This window comes from Tigriopus californicus, chromosome 10 (assembly GCF_007210705.1).
Source record: "Tigriopus californicus strain San Diego chromosome 10, Tcal_SD_v2.1, whole genome shotgun sequence".
In the NCBI taxonomy this organism is placed as follows: Eukaryota; Metazoa; Arthropoda; class Copepoda; order Harpacticoida; family Harpacticidae; genus Tigriopus; species Tigriopus californicus.
Genome location: NC_081449.1, coordinates 11,794,155 through 11,814,003, shown reverse-complemented (window position 1 = coordinate 11,814,003; position 19,849 = coordinate 11,794,155). Strand labels below are relative to the sequence as shown.

At 44.5% G+C, this 19,849-nt stretch overlaps 2 protein-coding genes across 2 annotated transcripts in view; one reads left to right on the top strand and one right to left on the bottom strand.

Annotated features, from left to right (window-relative positions):
• The first annotated feature begins 762 nt into the window (after positions 1 to 762).
• LOC131887895 (discoidin domain-containing receptor 2-like) overlaps positions 763 to 19,849 on the top strand; it is a 38,077-nt gene continuing 18,990 nt past the window's right edge. The window contains exons 1-2 of the mRNA XM_059236621.1: positions 763 to 1,280; positions 18,627 to 18,716. Of these exons, the coding sequence (XP_059092604.1) occupies positions 18,638 to 18,716 (79 nt within the window). The 5' untranslated portion in view covers positions 763 to 1,280; positions 18,627 to 18,637. The remainder of the gene's footprint in view (positions 1,281 to 18,626; positions 18,717 to 19,849) is intronic.
• On the bottom strand, positions 8,493 to 14,194 carry LOC131887896 (SET and MYND domain-containing protein 4-like). The gene is made up of 4 exons (XM_059236622.1): positions 12,054 to 14,194; positions 11,855 to 11,976; positions 11,606 to 11,730; positions 8,493 to 11,005 (listed from the first exon to the last, which is right to left on the bottom strand). Exons 1-4 carry the CDS (start codon positions 13,432 to 13,434, stop codon positions 10,030 to 10,032), a joined length of 2,604 nt encoding a protein of 867 aa, XP_059092605.1. The 5' UTR covers positions 13,435 to 14,194; the 3' UTR covers positions 8,493 to 10,029.

Here is a 19,849-nt window from a genome sequence, read left to right as displayed (position 1 = left end):
AAAACGTTTTTATAAATGGAAATATCCTTGAATTTGTGAGTGTGTCTTATCTGTGAATGTACAACTACCCTAAACAAATAAGCATTGGAACGAACTGACGTCGACAAAGCTCCGTTCAGAATGCTTCAACCTAGAGGGCTCTACTTCAACCTATTTCAAAATTCTCGAGGTTAGGGGTATTTCAGCAATTGAAGTCTGCCAAGGGATTTTAGCTGCAAATGTTCGCAATATATTACTTAAGGGGTCTGCAGACCATTTAAAACTACGAGAACCCTTGTCTACGCCTACACATTGTATAAAAATTGAAGGTGAAAAATAAATATTTGTTTCATTTACAAGTATATGAAAGAAAAAGAATGACAGATCAAGATCGAATATTTTTTTGCTATTGCAGTTTCATAAGGGCTATTTACATCGCTACAAATGGAACGACGTGCCATGTTGCCAAAATCTGCAATTACACTTTTACGGTCCGGTTTGTGGCGTGTTTAACAAACCAAAGGAAAAGCCAAGATTGAAAGTTTGACAGCATGAATATTTGCACAAAGCATTGCAACTTACAATTGAAGAGTGTTGAACATATTTCTAAGGCTAAACGGCATAACAATACCGTCTTTGGGGGCCAATATCTCATTCTTTCGTTGAAAATTAGTTCATAATGGTTGGAAAAATTGAGCCCTGGAAATACGAACCAATAGCAATTGTTCCCCTTCGTACTCAAGCCAAAAAGCCTTTTTCAGTCATGCACAGTTATTTTGAGATTGAGGTGGACGAACAAACCTTTGCCTCATCGTTCCCGCTCCTGTCCACTCGAAGAAGGCTCCCCCTCTCTCAGGAAAGGTGGGTATTGGGTTAACGGGGAACAAAGCAAGACGTGGTCCACAACTGGCGCTTCTCCTCGTTCTTCGTGTTCCTCACTAAAAGCGAGCGTCTTCCAGGCTTCCCAAAAGGCTCTCAAGTGTTCCTCAGAGGTCTCCAGTTGAGCGAGGATCTAACAAGGGAACAGAAGGGATCAGCTTCGGTGCATTCTATAAAAGTGATTTCACACAAGTGTGCTTTGGCCTAAAAAGCTTTGACTAAGTTCGAGTCTTTCTTGACTTTGGTGTCCGATATGCTGTGCATTTGAATGGATTACAGTACAGTAGTGCTTTTTTTAATAGTTCATTGGTGAAAAACGGTCCGGTGGATGAAGGAAGCCTTGAGTGAAATATGTATTTTCCAACATAGTCCATATAATAAGGAAGATAATTGATCAATCATCTTGACATACGTCAGTACAGGTGAGTTGATTATTGTGGGTAGATCATATTTTCCTAATGGTTTGAAGGTGTGAAGATGTTCTTTTGCCTCTCTCGAAATAATTGCATGACAAAGCGAAACGTTCCACAAATTTCATCTTGTTCTTCTGAGAGGAAGAGAGAGCGGGAACTGACATCTTTTTCCTCGAGTCTGCAACAACTTCATCTCGTTGGGTTCTCTGAATGTATGGGAGCAAAAGTTTGTCAGCACTAGGCTGGAGTTGATTATTGAGCAATTTCCAACTTTTGTGGCACAACTTGAAAGTTTGTGGCTCTTTTCCCTTCCATGTTAGGTTACTCTTTGTTTCGCAAGTGCAAACCCATTCTTCGATCATCCTTCAATGCTCAAAGTGTGAAAACAGGGCACCAAACTTGACGAAAACAAGTAGAGACAAGAAGCTTTTCTAACCATGTACATTGGATGGGTAGAAAGGATGAGCCACAAGAAATATTTTTGGTTCCAGCGATCGAGAAGTGAATTACTCTCTACTGAAGAGTTCTCTGACAGCCACTCAAGGGGTGTTCACGACCACTGGAAGCAACAAGTCGAAAACACCTTTGAATAATTGATTCTCAAATTCTTCCCGCAGAGGTCACAAGAGCAGGAGGGTTAAAAACATCAATTTTGTCTTGGCACTTTGTTTTTTAGGGACACATTGGTTGGGAGAACCATTTAACCTTTTTTTGGTGCAGATAATGAGGTTCCGTCGAAATTTGAGTTACTAATATAAGTTAGCCGCCTTCAAGTACATGAGCATGGAGACATACAGGCGAACAAAATCGACCTCAAAAGTGGCTCCAAAGCGGAAATTGAAAAGGTCTCCGGCAAAAAGTGTAGATTGGAACTTGAGCGAGTTGAAGTGGTAGGACCTTGTGAACTCACAGGGGTGAACGGGATTTATCTGGTCCATCAGGAAAGTTTTCGGCCGGTGAGGGTGAGTGGTCTCAACTTCGGATGGATCAATGGTGGTGGGGGTCTTTTCGTTGGTTTAAGGAATGGTCAGTCAAACCAGTCAGGCTTTTCGCCTTGGTCACTTCCATCTCGCAGGCAAGACCTGTCAACTCCAGATCAAGAGAGTGGAATGGAGGTCGGAAAGAGGGGGATATTTCGGGTTCAACGGGTTGCATTCGAACCCTTGTCAAGACCGCGATAAATTTATTACATTGCGGGACCTTTCAGGTGTTATTGTGTCAATCATGATTGATTTCAGAGGGGAGACCTTCATTATGTACAACTGAGGCTAAAAGCAAATGCAAGACTGCTGCTACGATAATTTGCTTTCCTTTGTTGGTGCCACAGCACTAGTTTAGAGCACTGCTCTTGAATCCTGGGTGATAAAGGGTTGAGAGGATGTGATTGACAGCCCCAGATCTGATAAGGCATGTTGTACATGATTTGCATTGGACAACCCTTACACTTGTTCCGAAACTCTGTCGCTTCCAAGTGTTGTACGGCGAAGACAAGACCCACTTTCCCAGGGTTGAGATTGGACCTCACTGGCCATCCCACCCTTTGTAACCAACCACCCATCCCACCCCGCCAAAGAGCCCAACCACCCTCAAGCATTTGGCCTCTCCAAGCCTCCCTCTCCCCTAGGAAAGGGCAAAAACGACCCGTTGTCGTTCTATTTCTTTTGCTGCGCGTGGGGGTAAAATGGACGTCCACCTTCTAAGCTCCCAGTCAAACAAATACATTTGCTTATCGATTTATCGAACAATGGCAAGTAGGCAGCAGGCGGCTATTGTTCCTACAATTTGTTATTTCTGAATGGATTGTTGGGTTAGTGAAAGACGATGCCTGTGGAATATTTGGAGCAATTGGATCACTCATGTGTACCAATGCCCATGGACTGTAGAATAGAATACTAAAATGATGATAGCTCCTACCAATTAATGTGGGCATTGGAAATATTTTCTGTTTGGGACTGAAGACGGGCATTGGACATTAAAAACTTTCCAAGCTGTCGTGTTGCGAAGTAAATCCAAGCCCTTGAGCTTAAGGACATACTGGAACCTTGATTGATAGAAACAACGACATTTGTTGGCACACCACGTAGTTTTATGACAAACCATCCCGGTTTTATGGCGTCTAATGCCAAAAGCGAATCCAGAGGGCTCGCGATGGTTTTAATTACAGCCACAAAAATGCTGTTAAACCAATAACGAGTGTTGACTTTTGGTGTTGTTTCAGCGGGCTGAATATTGTTCAATGCTTGCATTTGTGATCCATGTGCATGTGATCGAACCATGTCCCCCTTTCTCAAAGAGCGATTAACAGGTTGATAATCAATCAGTAAGTAATATTGCGCTCCAATTGTATCTGTAATCTAATGTTGTAGTCATTGTTCAAAACGAGTTTCGCCTTATGATCCTAAGTATGACATTTGAATTGATCGTGAACTAGGTAGTTACTAAGGTCTTGAGTTTTCAATCCACTTAATCCAGACCTGATGAGTAACTTTGAAAGCAGATCTCTCTCCATTTCTTACAATTGAGCCACGTACAGGTCCTTCGCAAAAGTAATATGTGCATCCACAACACTCGGTACACGCCATGTACAATATCTCTTCTGCATTCAATCACAGGATTTAGTGCATACATTGATCATCTTGGATCTAGATCGCCTTTTTGTAAAGGTTTTCGCAACGGGGCGTCCTTGGCCGGTATTCTGATGTAATGCGTGCATTCTAAATCTTGCCATAGGGAAAGGATGGTTCCACAGATGCGTTGGTAGTGGATACATTAGACAACCTTGGCCGGTAACGAAAACACCACGGTTAAATAATTCTCTCAACGAATACGATCGGTCAAAGAGAGCCCATTTCTATCTAATATAATACACGTGCGTGTGTACATAGAGCTTGTTCAACTACTAGCTGTGAAGTGGTAGATGACCGTCTTTGATCTCTTTGTTGTTGAGCACACTCGTAGGCTTGATGATCTCCCTTTGACATATCCAATATTCCCTCACATCACGTCAAAGCAAAAGCTTTTGACACTTCCATAAGCCAGGTTTTCTTTGGCTGTCTGTCGATCAGTTTCTGTTCTGTTTCCCCTCCTCCCAACACGCACAAAACAAAATGCATGATTTGGAGGGCCATGAACCACCCTTACTTGTATGTATAGTAAGTTTACGTCAGTATTTCATATCCAATATGATGTAGGCTCCTACTCGCAAATGCCTCGGCATCCTTTGATGTCCATGGGCAAATATGTCGTTTACTTTCGTCTTAAGCAAACACTCCATGCACATATGGAAGAATTGTCAAGGGGGTACATTTCTAATATCGTTATCATGTATTCATACTTCCAAATGAATGCGTTGATTAAGCTGTTTTCATTCCGTTCCAAATCAATGTTTCATCAAGGAACTCATTCATAAGAAGACATGATCTAATTCTGATTGTGAAAAGGCTATCAAGTCGTCAAGGGTAGGGTCGGTAGGATACACATTACCTTAATGGTGGTGATTTATTGATCTTGTCCTCCATCTTTATCAGGAGAGCTAACAAACTTAACGGGAGGACATTGAAAGCAATCTGGTTCCCAGGTGCGTCTTAATATTCTCTGAGTTACGTCCTCTTAGACAAGTTCGAAATTCAGGCGACATTCAGACCACGCCCCGCTAAAGGATTGAGGAGTATAATCAAGATAAACGATGCAGCCCACGAAGAATAAACTGTACGTGTGGGGCCAAAACAAGCAGAGAGTCAAAGAACGAGGCTGTGTCTCCACGGAGAAAACCGTTTTCTAAGATATACATATCCCAGAATGTTTCCCTGTAGTTAGCAAGTGGGAAGGAGCCTTTTTGTTGAGCCTTCCCCTTTGGATCTAAGAACCAATAAATTCCCATTGTTACCCCCAGTGTAAGGCTCTTGCTAACCAACGCACTAACATTGTTGTGGCCGGTGAGCACTGGTTACTTTTTTTCCGAGTCCGACCCTTTGGCCACCAAATGAAAGGATCTTTCAATCTTCTCACTACCTCAAGAAGCACGCTGCATGCTGCATATTGTGGCTACTAGCAATGTGCAGGGTTCATGCACTTGCTGATGTTGCGTGACATAGCGTAAATTGAGTAACTGTTCCATTTGAGGTGGTCTCTCATGATATGCCTGAAATGGATCCGAGGGTCCAATCGATCACTATCCGGTTCTTTTCGTTTCGTTTCTTCGTTAAGGCATCGATCTCACCAAGGGGAACATTAACAACGAGATGCCAAACAAATGACCAACGGCATGCAACCGCCCATATGCACACTAACTGCCTCAGAATGCTACCGTACGTACATAATCCCGCGTGGAAAGTGGGAACCACAATTTGAGTGGTCTGTGCCTTTAGCAGTAGATCGGGTCATATTGGGTCTCATGCTGAGATTATAACAATGCACTGTTTCATACTATGCTTGTTAACTCCATATCTTACTTAATTGCTGCAAGTGTGCAATGAGACAGACTGAGGAAAGAAAGTGCCGCTTGGTGTGAAGCAGTTTTTGTTCCAATTTTCAGTGAAATAAACCCCCTGTTGTCACTAGGGTATTAGGTTTCAACCCTCTGGGTTCCATGGGATTTTGAATGTATGTCACGAGCTAGTGTTGAAGGGAATACAAAAAAAGACACTGACACATGGACAAAACAAAAAAAAAATACACTCACGATTCAAGAAGAAGAAGTGCTGACAGAGTAAATTATCATAGGTCTCATTACTTGAAAGAATAAGCGGTACAATTACAGGATAATCGATCTCATTAGGAACAAAAACAGCTAAGAATCGTGAAAAGACGAATGGAGATCTATACATTGGTTTAAAAAATCAAGTGCTTTCGTGGTTCAAAGTTTCCAAGAGTCCAACCCAGCCGAGGAAAACGGATAATGGAAAGAAACTGGTCCGGGCTTTTAACTGACAGAGACTAGGAGAACCCTCGCGTCACTTCCTGCCAAAAAAGGTTCAATTACCCCTGAGACAAGACCGGACTTTGAAATAAGCCCACACCCACCCACCTACGTAGTAGTGTTGATACGGCCAAGTCTTTGTCGAATGAATCGTGGCCAAAGGGGGACCCAACCCGTTGTAGGATCAACAACCCCTTCATGCACATTATAGACCCATTACGAAGCTGTGAACGGCCCTGAGACGGGAGCTAGCGGTCGGTGGAAGAGCATTTTCCTAGACGCTCCCTCGAGTGAACAAACTTGCCTTAATGGCGACTTTCCAGGATTAACTTCAATTGTCTTCGAGTTGGATGTTGGAACTTGGATTCAGGGCAGCTTTCAGGACTTGCGACTGTAAAGTGTTCCCAATTGGAAAGAGCCATTACGAAGCCCCTTTGGAAAGATTTCTCACCTGATAACGTCATCCCATGAGTTCTACGAAAAGTTTGCCAATATCTTTCTCCTTCCTTTCTTTTTTTTGTCCCCCCTTTTATAATATGATAGAGTGGGACCAGACACAGTGTATTCGTCAAAGTGTTCCAGACATTGCTCCCCTTCTTTATGAGGTACCTATGTGTGTCTCAATTGAATGGTGGTCCATGGACGGTGTTCATGGTTTTTGTCCACCACGTCGTGCTCATGAATTTCGACGCAATGGCCTTTCTCCTTCACCCGGTTCCATTTGCTTCTCTGTCAACATTGTAAAGGTACTGGGTGGATCTAGCACTGCTGAAAGCCACCCTAGATGTTTTTATTGGAACCAAAAGGAGTTCGAGTGAGTACACTGGTGGGTACAAGTTTGGCGTGAGTGAATGAGTTCGGTAGGTTAATATGTTTCGTCGACCACATTGGAATAGGGACCAACCTTCGTGTGTTGAATGTCGACAATGGCTAAATACTCCTTGATGGCCATAAAACAAAAAAAATAAGGGGGAGCCCACGCTTTCTATCGAATTTAGGTGAACTGCATACACTGAACCGCAAAACTAAGCAAATGAACTGGAGCCAGACATGACTTGAAAAAAAGTATGGGCAGCTCCGGATGGTAAAGGAATTGACATGGTCTAAGGACAAAACAATTCTTACGAAGTGCATTCAATCCCAGTGGCCTTGGTTCTCGAAGAAGCGCCAGATCTGGAGCAAACGATGCATCCCGAAAAAGGTTCCTCCATAAATGAAATGGGATTCTTTCCTGGCAATCCTGGTGGGTTGTCGCCCGACGGCAGATAATCATTTTGTGGGATTGGCTTAAGACTATCTAGTAGTATCTACCAACTAGGTGCCTGGCAGCATTCGTTCCACTCTTTTCTTGACAGCTGTACACAGATCGTCTGTTCCTCCATTGGGGACCACATGGTCCAAGGGCATTGGGATTACCTCCCAGATATTGAACTTGGTCGTCCTGACTGTGTAAGAAGGATAAATCCACCTTATTGGACAAACCAAGTCACCTCGCCTTCGTAAGTATCTTTAGTGATCCCTGAGGACGGGGGTGTCGTCAATAAATATCCGGTCTGAGTGCGTGCGTTGCGACATGCGTCACGCTGGTCTTGTTTTCCGTCTAATTTCCAGGAATTCGATCGTGGCACTCACTCGGTTTTGAAATGAACAAAAATTCACATACGGTCAGGACAGGGTGTCCGTCAAAATTTGCCCTTAAGTGTGAAGGGAAAGTGCATTGTTGACCTTTACTTTCTTCTTGCGTGGGTGCATTCCAACCCAAATTTCATTCTTTAGTTCCCTTATGAAACCCAAATCTGTTGTGCATGATTATGGTTTCTCAGTTTCCCTCGCTGGACAAGATTCTGAAAATGTAGTGGTCATAAAAGAAGCTTACATGCCATATAAATCAGAATGAATGGCCTTCCATCGCCCCCTCCGTCCATTCTCCTTCCGTCAAGATGAACCAGAAATTTCACACAAATGCTGAAAAATCGCGGAATGAGAAAAATTCCCCCTCCACTGCTCTTCTTTCCCAGTCCTCTCTGTGTCACAAATCTCACATTTCCTTCTCCATGAGGACTCGTAGAGTAAGATTTCCAAGTTGAAATTTAAATGGAAGCACCCACATACTTGGTCTGAAAGGGAAGGGAGAGTGGATTGCTAGCCCTTTTGGTCCATCTTTTGAAGCATCTCAAGGGTAACAAATTCCACAGCACGAGTAGTGGTCCAGATACGATTTTGAAACAGTCACGGGGGTCCGTTAGACTTAAAATTGAGATTTGTGACCGGGGAGCAAGCAAATAGGAATAAAAGTGCCACGATTTTGAAACAATAAATCTATATTTCGTTGATCAACGACGAATGACAGTCGCGTTTCAACAAAATTTCATTATTTAGAGAAGGGGAAAAATTATTAATATTATGATGATTATGATGAATGAACAAAGTAGTATCCAGAACCCCCATGAAGACGTATGAATAGGTGAACGATCCTTTTAAGATTAAAAAAGTCGCGCTTTCACAACTTAAGTCCCTGGAGCTCTTGAACTTATTGCATTTGAATCTGAGGGGCAATGTCTTTGTCAGGATGAAGCATTTTCTTGATCTTGCCTTCCGGTATTTTTAGCTCTTTTCCGAATTAGATCAATTTAAAAATGGAACAAATTCGGCGAACTCCTTATTGTAAGTCGCAATATGTTTGGAAGGGGGAAAGGACCTGTTTACGAAATTTACCACCGCTCATAAATTTCTAAAGTTCATCAAAAATATTTCTCCCTCATTCCATTCTCAATTTTCCATTATTCAAGGGGCCAAATTGCTCTCGACAGATTTTGGGACAAGAATTTCAAGAAATGTATTTAACTGGCTCATAAGCGGGAACTTTCTTCTCAGTTCGATCAGGTTTCCCCTTGGGTAGTGTGAAATGTAGTTTAGTACAAGTGTTCCTCGACTTGTTGCGTCACTGAACTGAACGTGGCATTTATCGGGCACATGAGACTTTGTCGAGCAACCCTGCGTTCGACGGGTAGAATTCGTTCGCGGTTGGGCAGACTAACTGAAAACGATTAGTTGGGGGAAATCTTCGTTCTGGGACGATTGCCAAATAGAGGAGTACAAGAAAATTGCCGGAGCCAAGTATTGCTTGCTCCTCTCGTTTTTTTGTTGGCTGAGCATAAGGCACAGGTAACTTGTTCCTCAGAGGGAGCGGGAGTATGTAAAGTTCAGGCATTGAAGCTTCCCCCCGAGGCCAAGTTAAGGTATCCATCTATCTCTGAGTCGGATGTAGGTGTATCGCCAAGGCCACGCAAATAACATCCTGAAGAGATGCAACACTTTGCGTGCATCAACTGTTGCTTTGCCCTGACCAGCCTTGGAAACTTCTTGTCACAATAAGGAGCCGAAGCGGACTGTCGTTCGTGTTGTTGTTGTTGTCGTTGTTGGTCCAGAAGTTATAGTATATAGCTGTAGTAAGTAGAAATTGCCGTTGTCGTTGGAGACGGCTTTGATCGCGAGATTTGCCCTGGACCATTGCGAGATGACGAGGATGGAAAGGAAAAGGTGGAACTGCCTTCGACAAGAACGTCCCCGTCTGGATCTCGAACGTTAAAAGCTCGGCTTTTACAAAGCAATTACAGAAATGAGAGTCGTTATTGTGGGCCACACCATCGTACGAACGATGGGTTCAGAGAGGAAATTCGTCACCACTGTCTTAACAATTGCCAAAATATGGCTCATCCGTTCACAGGTCGTCTTGAGGAGTAGCAAAAGAAAAGACAGGGTGCACTCGTTGTTTCACCAAGGCTGTTGTCCAATATGGCCGATCCTTTCACTTTGTCCTTTCATCGCCCTAATTAGCCTTTACATGTATCTGGTATGATCAATCGCCACTTGCGGGGCAGTGGTGGGGGTGTTAGGATTACCAGCTTTGGGTAATCTGTAACCTCTGTTCTCCAACCAAAGGCATTGTTTGTAAGCTTCCTCGCAATCGATGTAGCGAGCATCGGGATGCTCCACCAAGTCATTCATTACAATCAAATGATCTCGGAAGATGGGCAGAGCTTTGGGGATATCGAGCTTGATCAGCAGATCCATGCCAAGCATATAAGCCGAAGCCTGCCTCTCGATCTCATTGGCCACCTCTTGGGTCATCTTCACCTTGAATTTCCTCTCACGGTTGGCAACGCCGTTGTACATGGGCCAGTTTTCGCGGCAAGGCTTGCAATTGCAAGTGAAATGGTATTGATTTTGTGCCCTCTTCTGGCGGGCTTCCAATGGATGAGCATAGAAATCGAAACCGTAATCGATGTTGACCTCTTCACCCCTTGACACGCTTCTGACGATCCGCACCACTTGGAAGTTCTGATAACCCAGACGTTGGGCATTAGCATAGCAGCTATGGTTGAAGAAGGACATTGTGGGGAATATAGCTCCGCCCACGGGAATGATATCGAATTTGGTGACGTCGTTGTTCTTGAGAATACATTCAGCCATCTCGAGCCCATTGGTGGCTGCGATTTGGAGATGGCGCAATAGCAAGCTGGAGACGAAGATTTCCACCCGAGTGGTGTCCTGAGTAGCCGAATCCTTGTCTCCGAAGAACCCGTTAAACTTGAGGCACTTTGACATGAAAATAGCCTCGGACGTCTTTTTGATCAAATCTTCGAATGACCTTTTGTCGGTGTTTGTCGCCAAGTTGTGAACAGCTCGATAGCTCGTCGGATCGAAGAAGGCGTTCTGGGCAGCTTCAGCTGTGCTTTGCTCTCCATTTTTGAGAGTCGGAATCGACACCAGAGATTGTTGAATCAAGTTTTGCATCCCAGTCTTGGTGATGATCCTAAAAATAAGGAACATGAAAATAACCAGGTTTTAGACGAATATCTGGCGAGAGATGCTATTGCATTGTACCTCTGAAGTACGTACACGGGCACAAGGGGAGGGTCAATGACGGGAATTCAAAAAATGCTACGGCAAACGTCCAAGGATCATGCATTAGATTACCCCCGAAGTCAATGCGATTTGCCTGGCAAGGTTATCTACGATAGTTGTTGACATGGAAAGGCAAAGTTTGTTTGTATTGCGCCTGCTCAAACATGGGTGGCAATAATTAGTGCCGTTTCCTTTTGACCGCTTGACAGATTTCCGAGCACATCGTTTCCAATGCAACCCAGCTTTCCAACTCGGGAGTATTTTGACCACTATACTTGGGCCACTAATCTCTCACGAGAGTTTAGAAATGAGGCAACTTTATCACTTTAAAATCCATGACAGACATTCTTGAAGCCTTATGGGAGTTTGTTCATTGTCTTACAACTTGTGCAGACCAAATTTTGTCTCATCTTTGCCGAGGGTTATATTGAAGCCAAAAAGGCTGGTAAAAGAGAAACCATTGTAGTGGTCGTACGTTATGCATCCGATTTTATTGTAAACCTATTACCTTAGGGCAAGGTGCGGCATCTTGCCGAGATATTTGGATGGCTCAAGATATCCCAGAATTCCGCATTCAATCGAGTGGTACTCATTCCAACTCATATCACGGCAACTTTCGCAACAGAATTGGACCTTAAAGGCAAAAAGGGGAAAAAATGGAACGTGCGTATGTTTAACAAATCTTGGCAGAGGACTCTCCTCAAAGTTCCCTCCATTCACTTGGAAAGTAAGAGCAACCAACGATATGTTAACTTACTGTGGCACATTCATAACAAGGTATTGGCGTTGCCGTCTTCTTTAAGCAATAAGCGCAATGGTTTACTCGGAAAATTGCTTCCAACACTGCAGCATAGGGTTCCTCTCTCAAGACAACATCGCCTGAAATGGGTGACAATAATCATATCATTTCACGATTAGCCACTTTTAGTGGATTTTTGGCCAAGCTCTATAATTACCTGGACTGAGATCTTGGGTAGCCACAAAGTAACGCCCTTTATCCGGCGAAAATCTTAAGTCAATGCCGTTGGAAGCAGAGGGAAGGCGAGGGTTAATGCCATAGTTAAGGTCCGGTACTTCAATGTCGGGTTTCACACTGGAGGTGGAAATTTGTGAGATGGACATCTGACTACTGGCTTTGACAAGTTCCCCTGGGCTGTTCGAGGTGGCAGCACTGGTTTGAGTGCCTGTGGGCCGGGACGGGGAATCATTACTGGCAGACTCTAAGGAGAGGTTGTCGCCTCCATCAGTGGAGGGGATACTTGGGAGGGCTCCTAGGGCAGGGGTTCCTGGTTTGTCCTGGGATGTAGTCTTTTTGCGTCGAAAACTTCGCCGTAAAGGCTTTTCTGGTGTGGGAGCCGGGGGCTCTGGATTGGGAAGGTTCATGGCAGATGCTTTCCGTTGCTTCGGCTCAGGCTCAGGCACAAAGACAATGGGACCCGTGGCTCCCATGAGTTGAGGTGGCGGCTCTGAACCTTGATCACTGCCCATGTCACTACCGTCCTCGAAGTTGAGGAAGAAGTGAGTGCTCCGCAAGTCTTTGATCCAGCCTTGAATTTCTTGCGATTTCAGGGTTTTCTGATTATCACTAAGAGATGATTCTTTCAAGGAGACGAGCGCTTGTCTAAAGCATTTCACAGCCAATTCATATTTCTTCAGACCCTGGTAGCATTTGCCCTTCCTCTCCCAGAGCTTGTAGAGGTTTTCTTTGGGATATCCAAATCGGGCAGCGCGGGAGATGTCTTTAAGACAATCGTCATACTGGCACAACTTGCGCAAGGCAGCTGACCGATTGGCATAGCACAATGAGAGAGATTCATATCGCGATGCTGCCATCTTCTGTCCCGACTTAGTGTGTCCCGCCTTGGCTTCATCTTGAAACTGTACCCCTTTGCCTCCACTCGCACTCCCTTGGGGATATCGATAAGCTTCCGGATGTGGGTAGAGGTCGTGATCCGGATGTGGGGCATAAGCCAAAGCCTTGTTGTAAAACAAGATTGACTGCATGGCTTGATCGCTTTGGAACAACTTATTGCCCTCCTCTCGATAGCGATTGGCCTTGTCCATGGATTTGAGACCAATCTTGTCACTAATCTCAAAATCGCGCACAAACGGTCGGACTTGCATGACGTATGCCACCCTGTCGATATCAGTCTGGATCTTCATGAATTCATCAGGCAGTGTTTCTGACAGATTTCCAGTCGTCATCACTTGGGTGAGGAACTCTTCATAAAACCAATCAAAGACGGCTGGCGGTCCGGAGTCAGTGCCAGCGTGGGCCTGAAGGTTGGTTATTGATGATGGCATTCCTTGCCTGGGTTTCATGCCGTGTGACGCCATTATGGACTTGTCGAGAGAGGGAAGAAATTTTAATCAAACCAGGTTAAGCTGGGTCTTTTTTGAAGTTGAGGAAGACCTACACTTGAGTGACTGTAAAATGGGGGTTGAAGGTGGATGTATGGTACTATCGAGTCGTTTTGATTAGGCGATGAGTAAACTCAGCCGATCAAGAGAGGGTGGCGTGAGAAAAAAAGGCTTAAGTATGAAGGTGAAATTGAAACTAGGGTTCAGAGAGGAGGAAAAAGGCTTTGATATCTTCCTCCCCTTTTCTTCCCTCTTTTGTTCCTCTGAGTATTATGATCGGTTGCCTCAGGCAAGCCAGCGTTTTTCTCAAATCGTGTGGTGAAAAGACTTGGTTCCATGGATTGGGTCTCGTTTAACCAATCCAAGGAGACTCTTTGAGGATCTCGTGCGTTAGACCCAGCCAAAGCTCTCCAAAGCAATTTGATCTCTCATGACCACGACTCCGCCCGACCAAGAACGTGTTCCAATTTCCCGGCTTTCCTGAAGTAACTTCACATTCACTAGTATACACAGTTATCCAAGAAACCCATCAATGGTGTGAACAGGTGAGTCGGGTTTGGAGGCTACCAGAGGACAGACTTCGAGAGGTCTTGACTATAGCCACTAGGCAAGGAAATGGACGACACTAATCGACTTCAAAATCGATCTTCAGCCAGCCCTGGCTCACCTAACTTGGAGGCAGCATGAGCTTGGCCCGAGCGACAATTTCCACCCATGGGCGGGGCGAGTCGTTCGTTCCCTTAGTTGGGCTTCCCGTTGCTCATTTGGTCTCATTCAGCAACGCTCACTCACTCACTCACTCCCACATATCCCGGCACATGTCCATGCACTCACATCTTGACCGCTCGTAAACGCGACGATATGAATCCCGCACTAATGGAAGCCTGCGAACAGGGTTATGGGTACTACTGGGTCCAGGTGTAGGCGGGGATCCTGTTGAAACTAGGAGGCAACGAGCTAATCACTGATGCTTCTATCCACCTTCTTCGAGGCTATTACCTCCTTCCTCCGCTAATGCCAGGACCCAAAAGCGAGTGTGAGCACGGCCACCTCCACTCATGTGAGTTCTCATTGACGGAGCAAGTACTATAACAACGAACGACAAGGGAAAGAAGAAAGCTAAAATTGTCCAGAGGATTTGTTCTGCCCAGGTCTTCTCGAGGTCTCCTTGCATCCTAAACGGCTGGCATAGCTGAGCATATGCTGATTCTTGTCTCAGCATTATACCCCATTGTACCTTCAGACCCGGTAGAATTTGCTCCCACTCCGTGTGTGCATGTACAGTCTACATACATACATGGGAGAGATATCCGTAACCCATACGAACTTTCTAATGAAACAATGCCAAAATTCGAACAAATTCGAGTACTCCATGGCCAGTCAGCCCCTGCTCAACTGAACGGCCGTACATGGAGTAACTAGCGATTGTGGGACACTCCATCCACAACACAGATAGTAGCCAAGAGAGAACGAGTCAGTTTGCGGTGTCCCACACAAGGAACGAAAATGAGCCGAGAGTAGACTCACCTTGGGGAGGACCCCCATATGAACGAAGAGAGGGAAGATATATGATCGTGTACGGTTAGATAATCTCGTCAAATGAAATCGAGTCAATCTTCAATGATTTCACTTGCCAAGCAAGCCCACGTCTCTCTTTCTTTCATCTCATTTGCCTTGAAATGGACTACAATAACAAGCTGGAAACTCTAACATCCTCGATCCTAATGATTGGCTTTTTATTGTCAGCTCCTTTTTTGCCCAGCACATCATCCTCTTGGTCCGTGTGGTTCTCAGCTTCCACTCTCCAAGTCTTGTCGGTTGTTGTTGTTTTAAACTTGACAGTTTACGGGTAAAAAATGAATAAAGTTCGAGTAGAAAAAATAATGTTCCTGATGTTGCTCCCTATGGATCGCCGTCACCGTCCTCCTCGTCGTCCCACTACTATTCCTACTTCCTACTCCTTCGTTGTTAGATCCCCGTTTAGGAGGAACCGCCGTCATTTTGTTGAACAACACGCATGGAACTTTTTTGGAACACGTTGAGGAGCGAAACAAAAAAGAAGTTTTGAGCCAAGTTCATCTTGTCCTGGCCATGGAACATAGTATGTGTATATAGCATAACGTAGGCATGAGCAATATTGGTCTCCTCCACCCACCCCTCTTGTTCTTGTCTCACCCTCGAGTCCCCTTCAAAGAAATATATCCGCCCGGATTAAGATTCATTCCACGTGCAGATCAATATGGCAGCCCCACACCAAGCTCATATTTGTATGTAGTGTTCTAGAATATTCGCTGTGCCGTTCATAGTCCCGACAAGATCAAACAGCTCAATCTTCAGTTATGAATTGAAGGGGATCATCTCATGGCTTCAAATGGAAACCTGCCCCAAATCGGTGGTAGTATGAAGTTCTGTCCGACTTTTAACAGGGAATCCGACTCCGGAGAGAGTGAAAGAAAAAGAGGGAAAGAGAGGAACTGAGAAAGACTATCGTTTCGTTTGTAGGTAGCAAGTCAGGGATTGAGAGTTGAGACCGAGAGCAAAAGAAAGATGGAGAGCCTGGCAAAGGCACTCCACCAAGTGTTCAAATTCTAAGCGCTAGCGACGAACCCGACCTTTTTTCATTGATGACGTAAATATCTGGATCTTGGAATGCATCCCGTTCCTACAGTGAAGGAAGAAGAGCAGAAAACGGAACATGTCGGGGGGGGACACCTTGACGAAGAAAAACGAGTCGAGAAATGTTATTTTTCAGCTCGACATTGATTTCATTGTCACATGGTCATTGCTATTGGGACTTGAAATGTCTCTGATTAATCCAATGGCGGCAGGTCAATGGAGGATAATTGCATGAAATATCATTTTGTTCTGTCAGAGAACTCAAGCGCGACCGAAAATGGTAAAAAGGCCACATTAACCTAGATAAAAAGAAGAGGGGGATAGGCTCTTAATTTGCTCAGAAATATGACGACATTCCACTGGATAATTGGACTTTAAGAGAACTAGATGACATTCTTAAACTCGGTAGCATGCAAGCCTGATTTCGTATATTCTCCAGTCTGGTCTGGTTCATCCGACAGCTCACACAGTGAAAGTTAATTAAAGCTCTCTATGCAAGGAAAGCATTGATTTTGGTTCGAATAGGCAAGTGGATAAAAGCGCAAAAGATGCAACTCGGAGTGGGGTGGCCTCAAACTCAACATGGCCGTCATTTTCCAATTGAATAAGTTTTTAGGACGTAATAATAAGGATGCTCAATGTTGTGTATTTGCGAACAAGGTTAGGATAGGAGGAGAAAGAGGATGAAATGTCAGCAAATCTTTTTGTGGAGTAATAAAGCGTTAATTGTCCGTGAGAGAGCTAGAGGGAAGAGCTCTGCTTCCACGAGTTTCTCTTTGAACGTGGCCCAATGTGGAAATTAAGGATGCTTTGTGGTGCAGGGGCTGCTCTTCAATTTAGAGTCGGTGGAGTCTATCCACTACTCTAGTAATACAGCAGCCATAAGCGAACAGACACACGCAAAAAGAGAGGGAAAATCATTGTCGAGTGCTGCACAAAGCTCTCGTATTGCAAGGTTTCAAGACATTTTGAGACACCAACCTCAGTTCTTTCTTCGAGGTCTAGTCCGCGAGTGAAAGAACACAAAACTCTTGATGTACAAATGGCTTGCAAAGCTAGCGGGTTCACGCACTCTAACCCTACGTGCTCATTGTACAAACTGTATTAGTACTGCACTTGATGTTTTCACCGTCATTCTGGTGAGAGCTCTTTCATGTTCTTGAACTGTTCCCAGTTGCAAATTAGGTATTCCAGAAGGTTCTCATTGAGTGGGATATTTTCCCCGCTCAGTGTTCCCTATGAAGGTGGAATCCATTTTTCATTTCAGCTTCTCCTCGGGGGGTTTGAACAATGATATGAACAAAAAACTCATTCATGCAAACATTTAGAGACAGCTCGGAATAAGCCATCGGCCGACCATATCCATCTCGGTACCTTCATAAGTAATACTCGGGCTTGGCAGAAGGAGACGAAGGAAGAAGCAAAGAGGGTTCCTCCACATCTGAAAGGGTTAGGAAGAGGTCGTGTGGGTCGGACTGCCTTCAAGTTGAAAAGGGCCGAGGATTTTGAAAGGAAACCTCTTTCTCCTTGTTCTCTCTTCTCTCTTCTCTCATCCCCTGCTCCTTCCTCCTTCAAATTTGCAACTTCATCTCTGGGGCTTCAAGTCAGGGGGTTCATATTCGGTCGGAGAGAAGAAGGAATTATTCTGTACGTACCTACGTACGTACGTATGTACGTACAGTGAGTGTACTGTATAGTTTGACAAGGCTTCCTTACGTTTGGGATCGGTCCGTAGAATTGATATTTTGATATTTCTCCAGGTTATCATTCTTCATGTTCAAGCTGAGATTTTTCTTGTTGGTCTCGTGAAATAGGGCATGAACTATTGAAGATAGAGGATTTGCATTGCAGACAATCCCTGTCCTCTGATCTGTCATCAAACGTCAAAACGTCCCAAACCTCAAAGTAAATGCAAAATGAGGCCAGGCTTGTGCTTTACACTGAACAGGGCACTCCAAAATGGATCCAGCACACACGTTTTTCCTGGGGTGTAACTCACATTGAGCCGTATGTAGGCTGGAAAAGAACTGTGCTGAGGGAATAAGCTGTGGTCCATTATGATAGTGCTTATGAAAAATGAGCTCTGTAGATTCTTTGTTGTGGTGTCTGGTTGGCTAGTATTCCCTGACCAGTCGGTTATGTTTTTGAAAACTCGACGGGTACGTAAAATAACCCACTTCCATGATCCCAATTTGCTTCATATTCCAAGTTCACATTTCCAGCGAAAATAGAACGAGCAGTCGTCGTGCAAACCAAGTTTTGGGCAATCTAAACCACTCTTGTTGTATTCACTTGGTCGCGAAGTCTGGCAAGCGAAACCTGGAATGAATAATTGCTGCTCTCTTTTCGTAAATAGTGTTCTGCGGCTATCATCAGGTTAGTTTCAGTGGGGCAGAGAACAACAAAAATGCTCCTTTTGACCCAGAAACCGTGGAACACAGATGCAATTAAGTGGTGCATTGTTTTCCCCTCATTGAACAACATGTGCCCAGGCATAAAAGAACGATGGGGAGCCACTAATTTAGGTTTAACCTCGCCACTTGTCCTTCCAGGTTTGGCCACGATGATGAAGCAAAAGCACCGATGGCCCAGGATCCTCCTTTGTCTCAACCTATTGAATCCAATTTGGGCTCTTCAATTCGGTAAGTACTACGATCGAGAGAACTCACAATCACTCAGTCCCGAGATTACAATGCTCAACCAAAATTGAGGTGGGTGTCAGAACGCCTTGCGGTGAGTGTGATATATCACCTCTTTGAGGCTCCATTTCTTGTCGCTATGATTTGATAGTTAAATAAAACTGCCTTTTCTTGTCGTGAGGTAGAACATACGTGTTGTTTACTTATGGCGCAATGGCATTGCTGTGGAACAACACCACCTACCGATTAGCCACATGGTCCCCATTTCCACATGAATTCCGACAAAAGAAGAGAGAGGGAAAAAGCGAGTCTTCCCAAGTACAAAAGATTGATTTGCTGGATTTTAGGAACTTGCCCCACATGGGCCATATCTTCCGGTGTTTCGCACACTTTGAAGGGTTTACCTTAGCTTCATGTATATAAAGGAGCATTAAAGTTCAACTTGACGAAAGCATGCAAACTAGGGGCCGCAAAAATCACACACCACTCTTAACAAGGAGTCGAGTCCGAAAAGGAGCAGAAATATATTAGGACCGAAACATGGCGGTAATGCTTGCTTGTTCACTCATTGGTCATGCTGGTCGTTGTGGGCACATGAGTACAAGCTCTATCTATTGAGAAAATCTTCTTGCTCTCAGTGCAAGTGAGTGCATCTGTCCTCACGCTCGTAGTCGTCTGTCCATTATCCGAGCGAGAGACAAGTCAGGCCAACGTGATTGATTCCTTGTCCAACCTTTCTTTGGCCAGCGGTTATACTTTCAAACTTTCCGTCCCACATCAATTCCCCCCCCCTTTTCTCGCTTCAACCCTGGATATTTTGCTCAGGTCAAATGTTGGGTGGATTGATCCTAAGCCATTGCATCCCCACTTTTCAGTCCGGACAACAACGCAAAGGCGGGCTGTTTTGTTTTCGAAACAAATCTTCTTGGAATGTCAATGAATAAGGAGGATGTACTGCAGTTTGTCTAATTCATTGTCATAACATTTAGAAGCTCTGGATTTGGCACCACCTTGCTTGCTATGGCTCGTTCTCATCGGAACCCCACCTGACTTTAGATATTTTGCTCAACTTGAGACTTTGGGTCCGATTCAGAGGGCTTGAAGCATCATAGGGTGTAGTTTCGAAATACAGAAAA

What these genes read in the sequence shown, in the direction of transcription:
- LOC131887896 (XM_059236622.1), bottom strand. Translation starts at nt 13,434, where the DNA reads ATGGCGTCACACGGCATGAAACCCAGGCAAGGAATGCCATCATCAATA. An exon ending in TACCCAAGATCTCAGTCCAG is followed by an intron (nt 11,977 to 12,053) that starts GTAATTATAGAG and finishes CACCCATTTCAG; the next exon opens with GCGATGTTGTCTTGAGAGAG. An exon ending in CTTGTTATGAATGTGCCACA is followed by an intron (nt 11,731 to 11,854) that starts GTAAGTTAACAT and finishes TTTGCCTTTAAG; the next exon opens with GTCCAATTCTGTTGCGAAAG.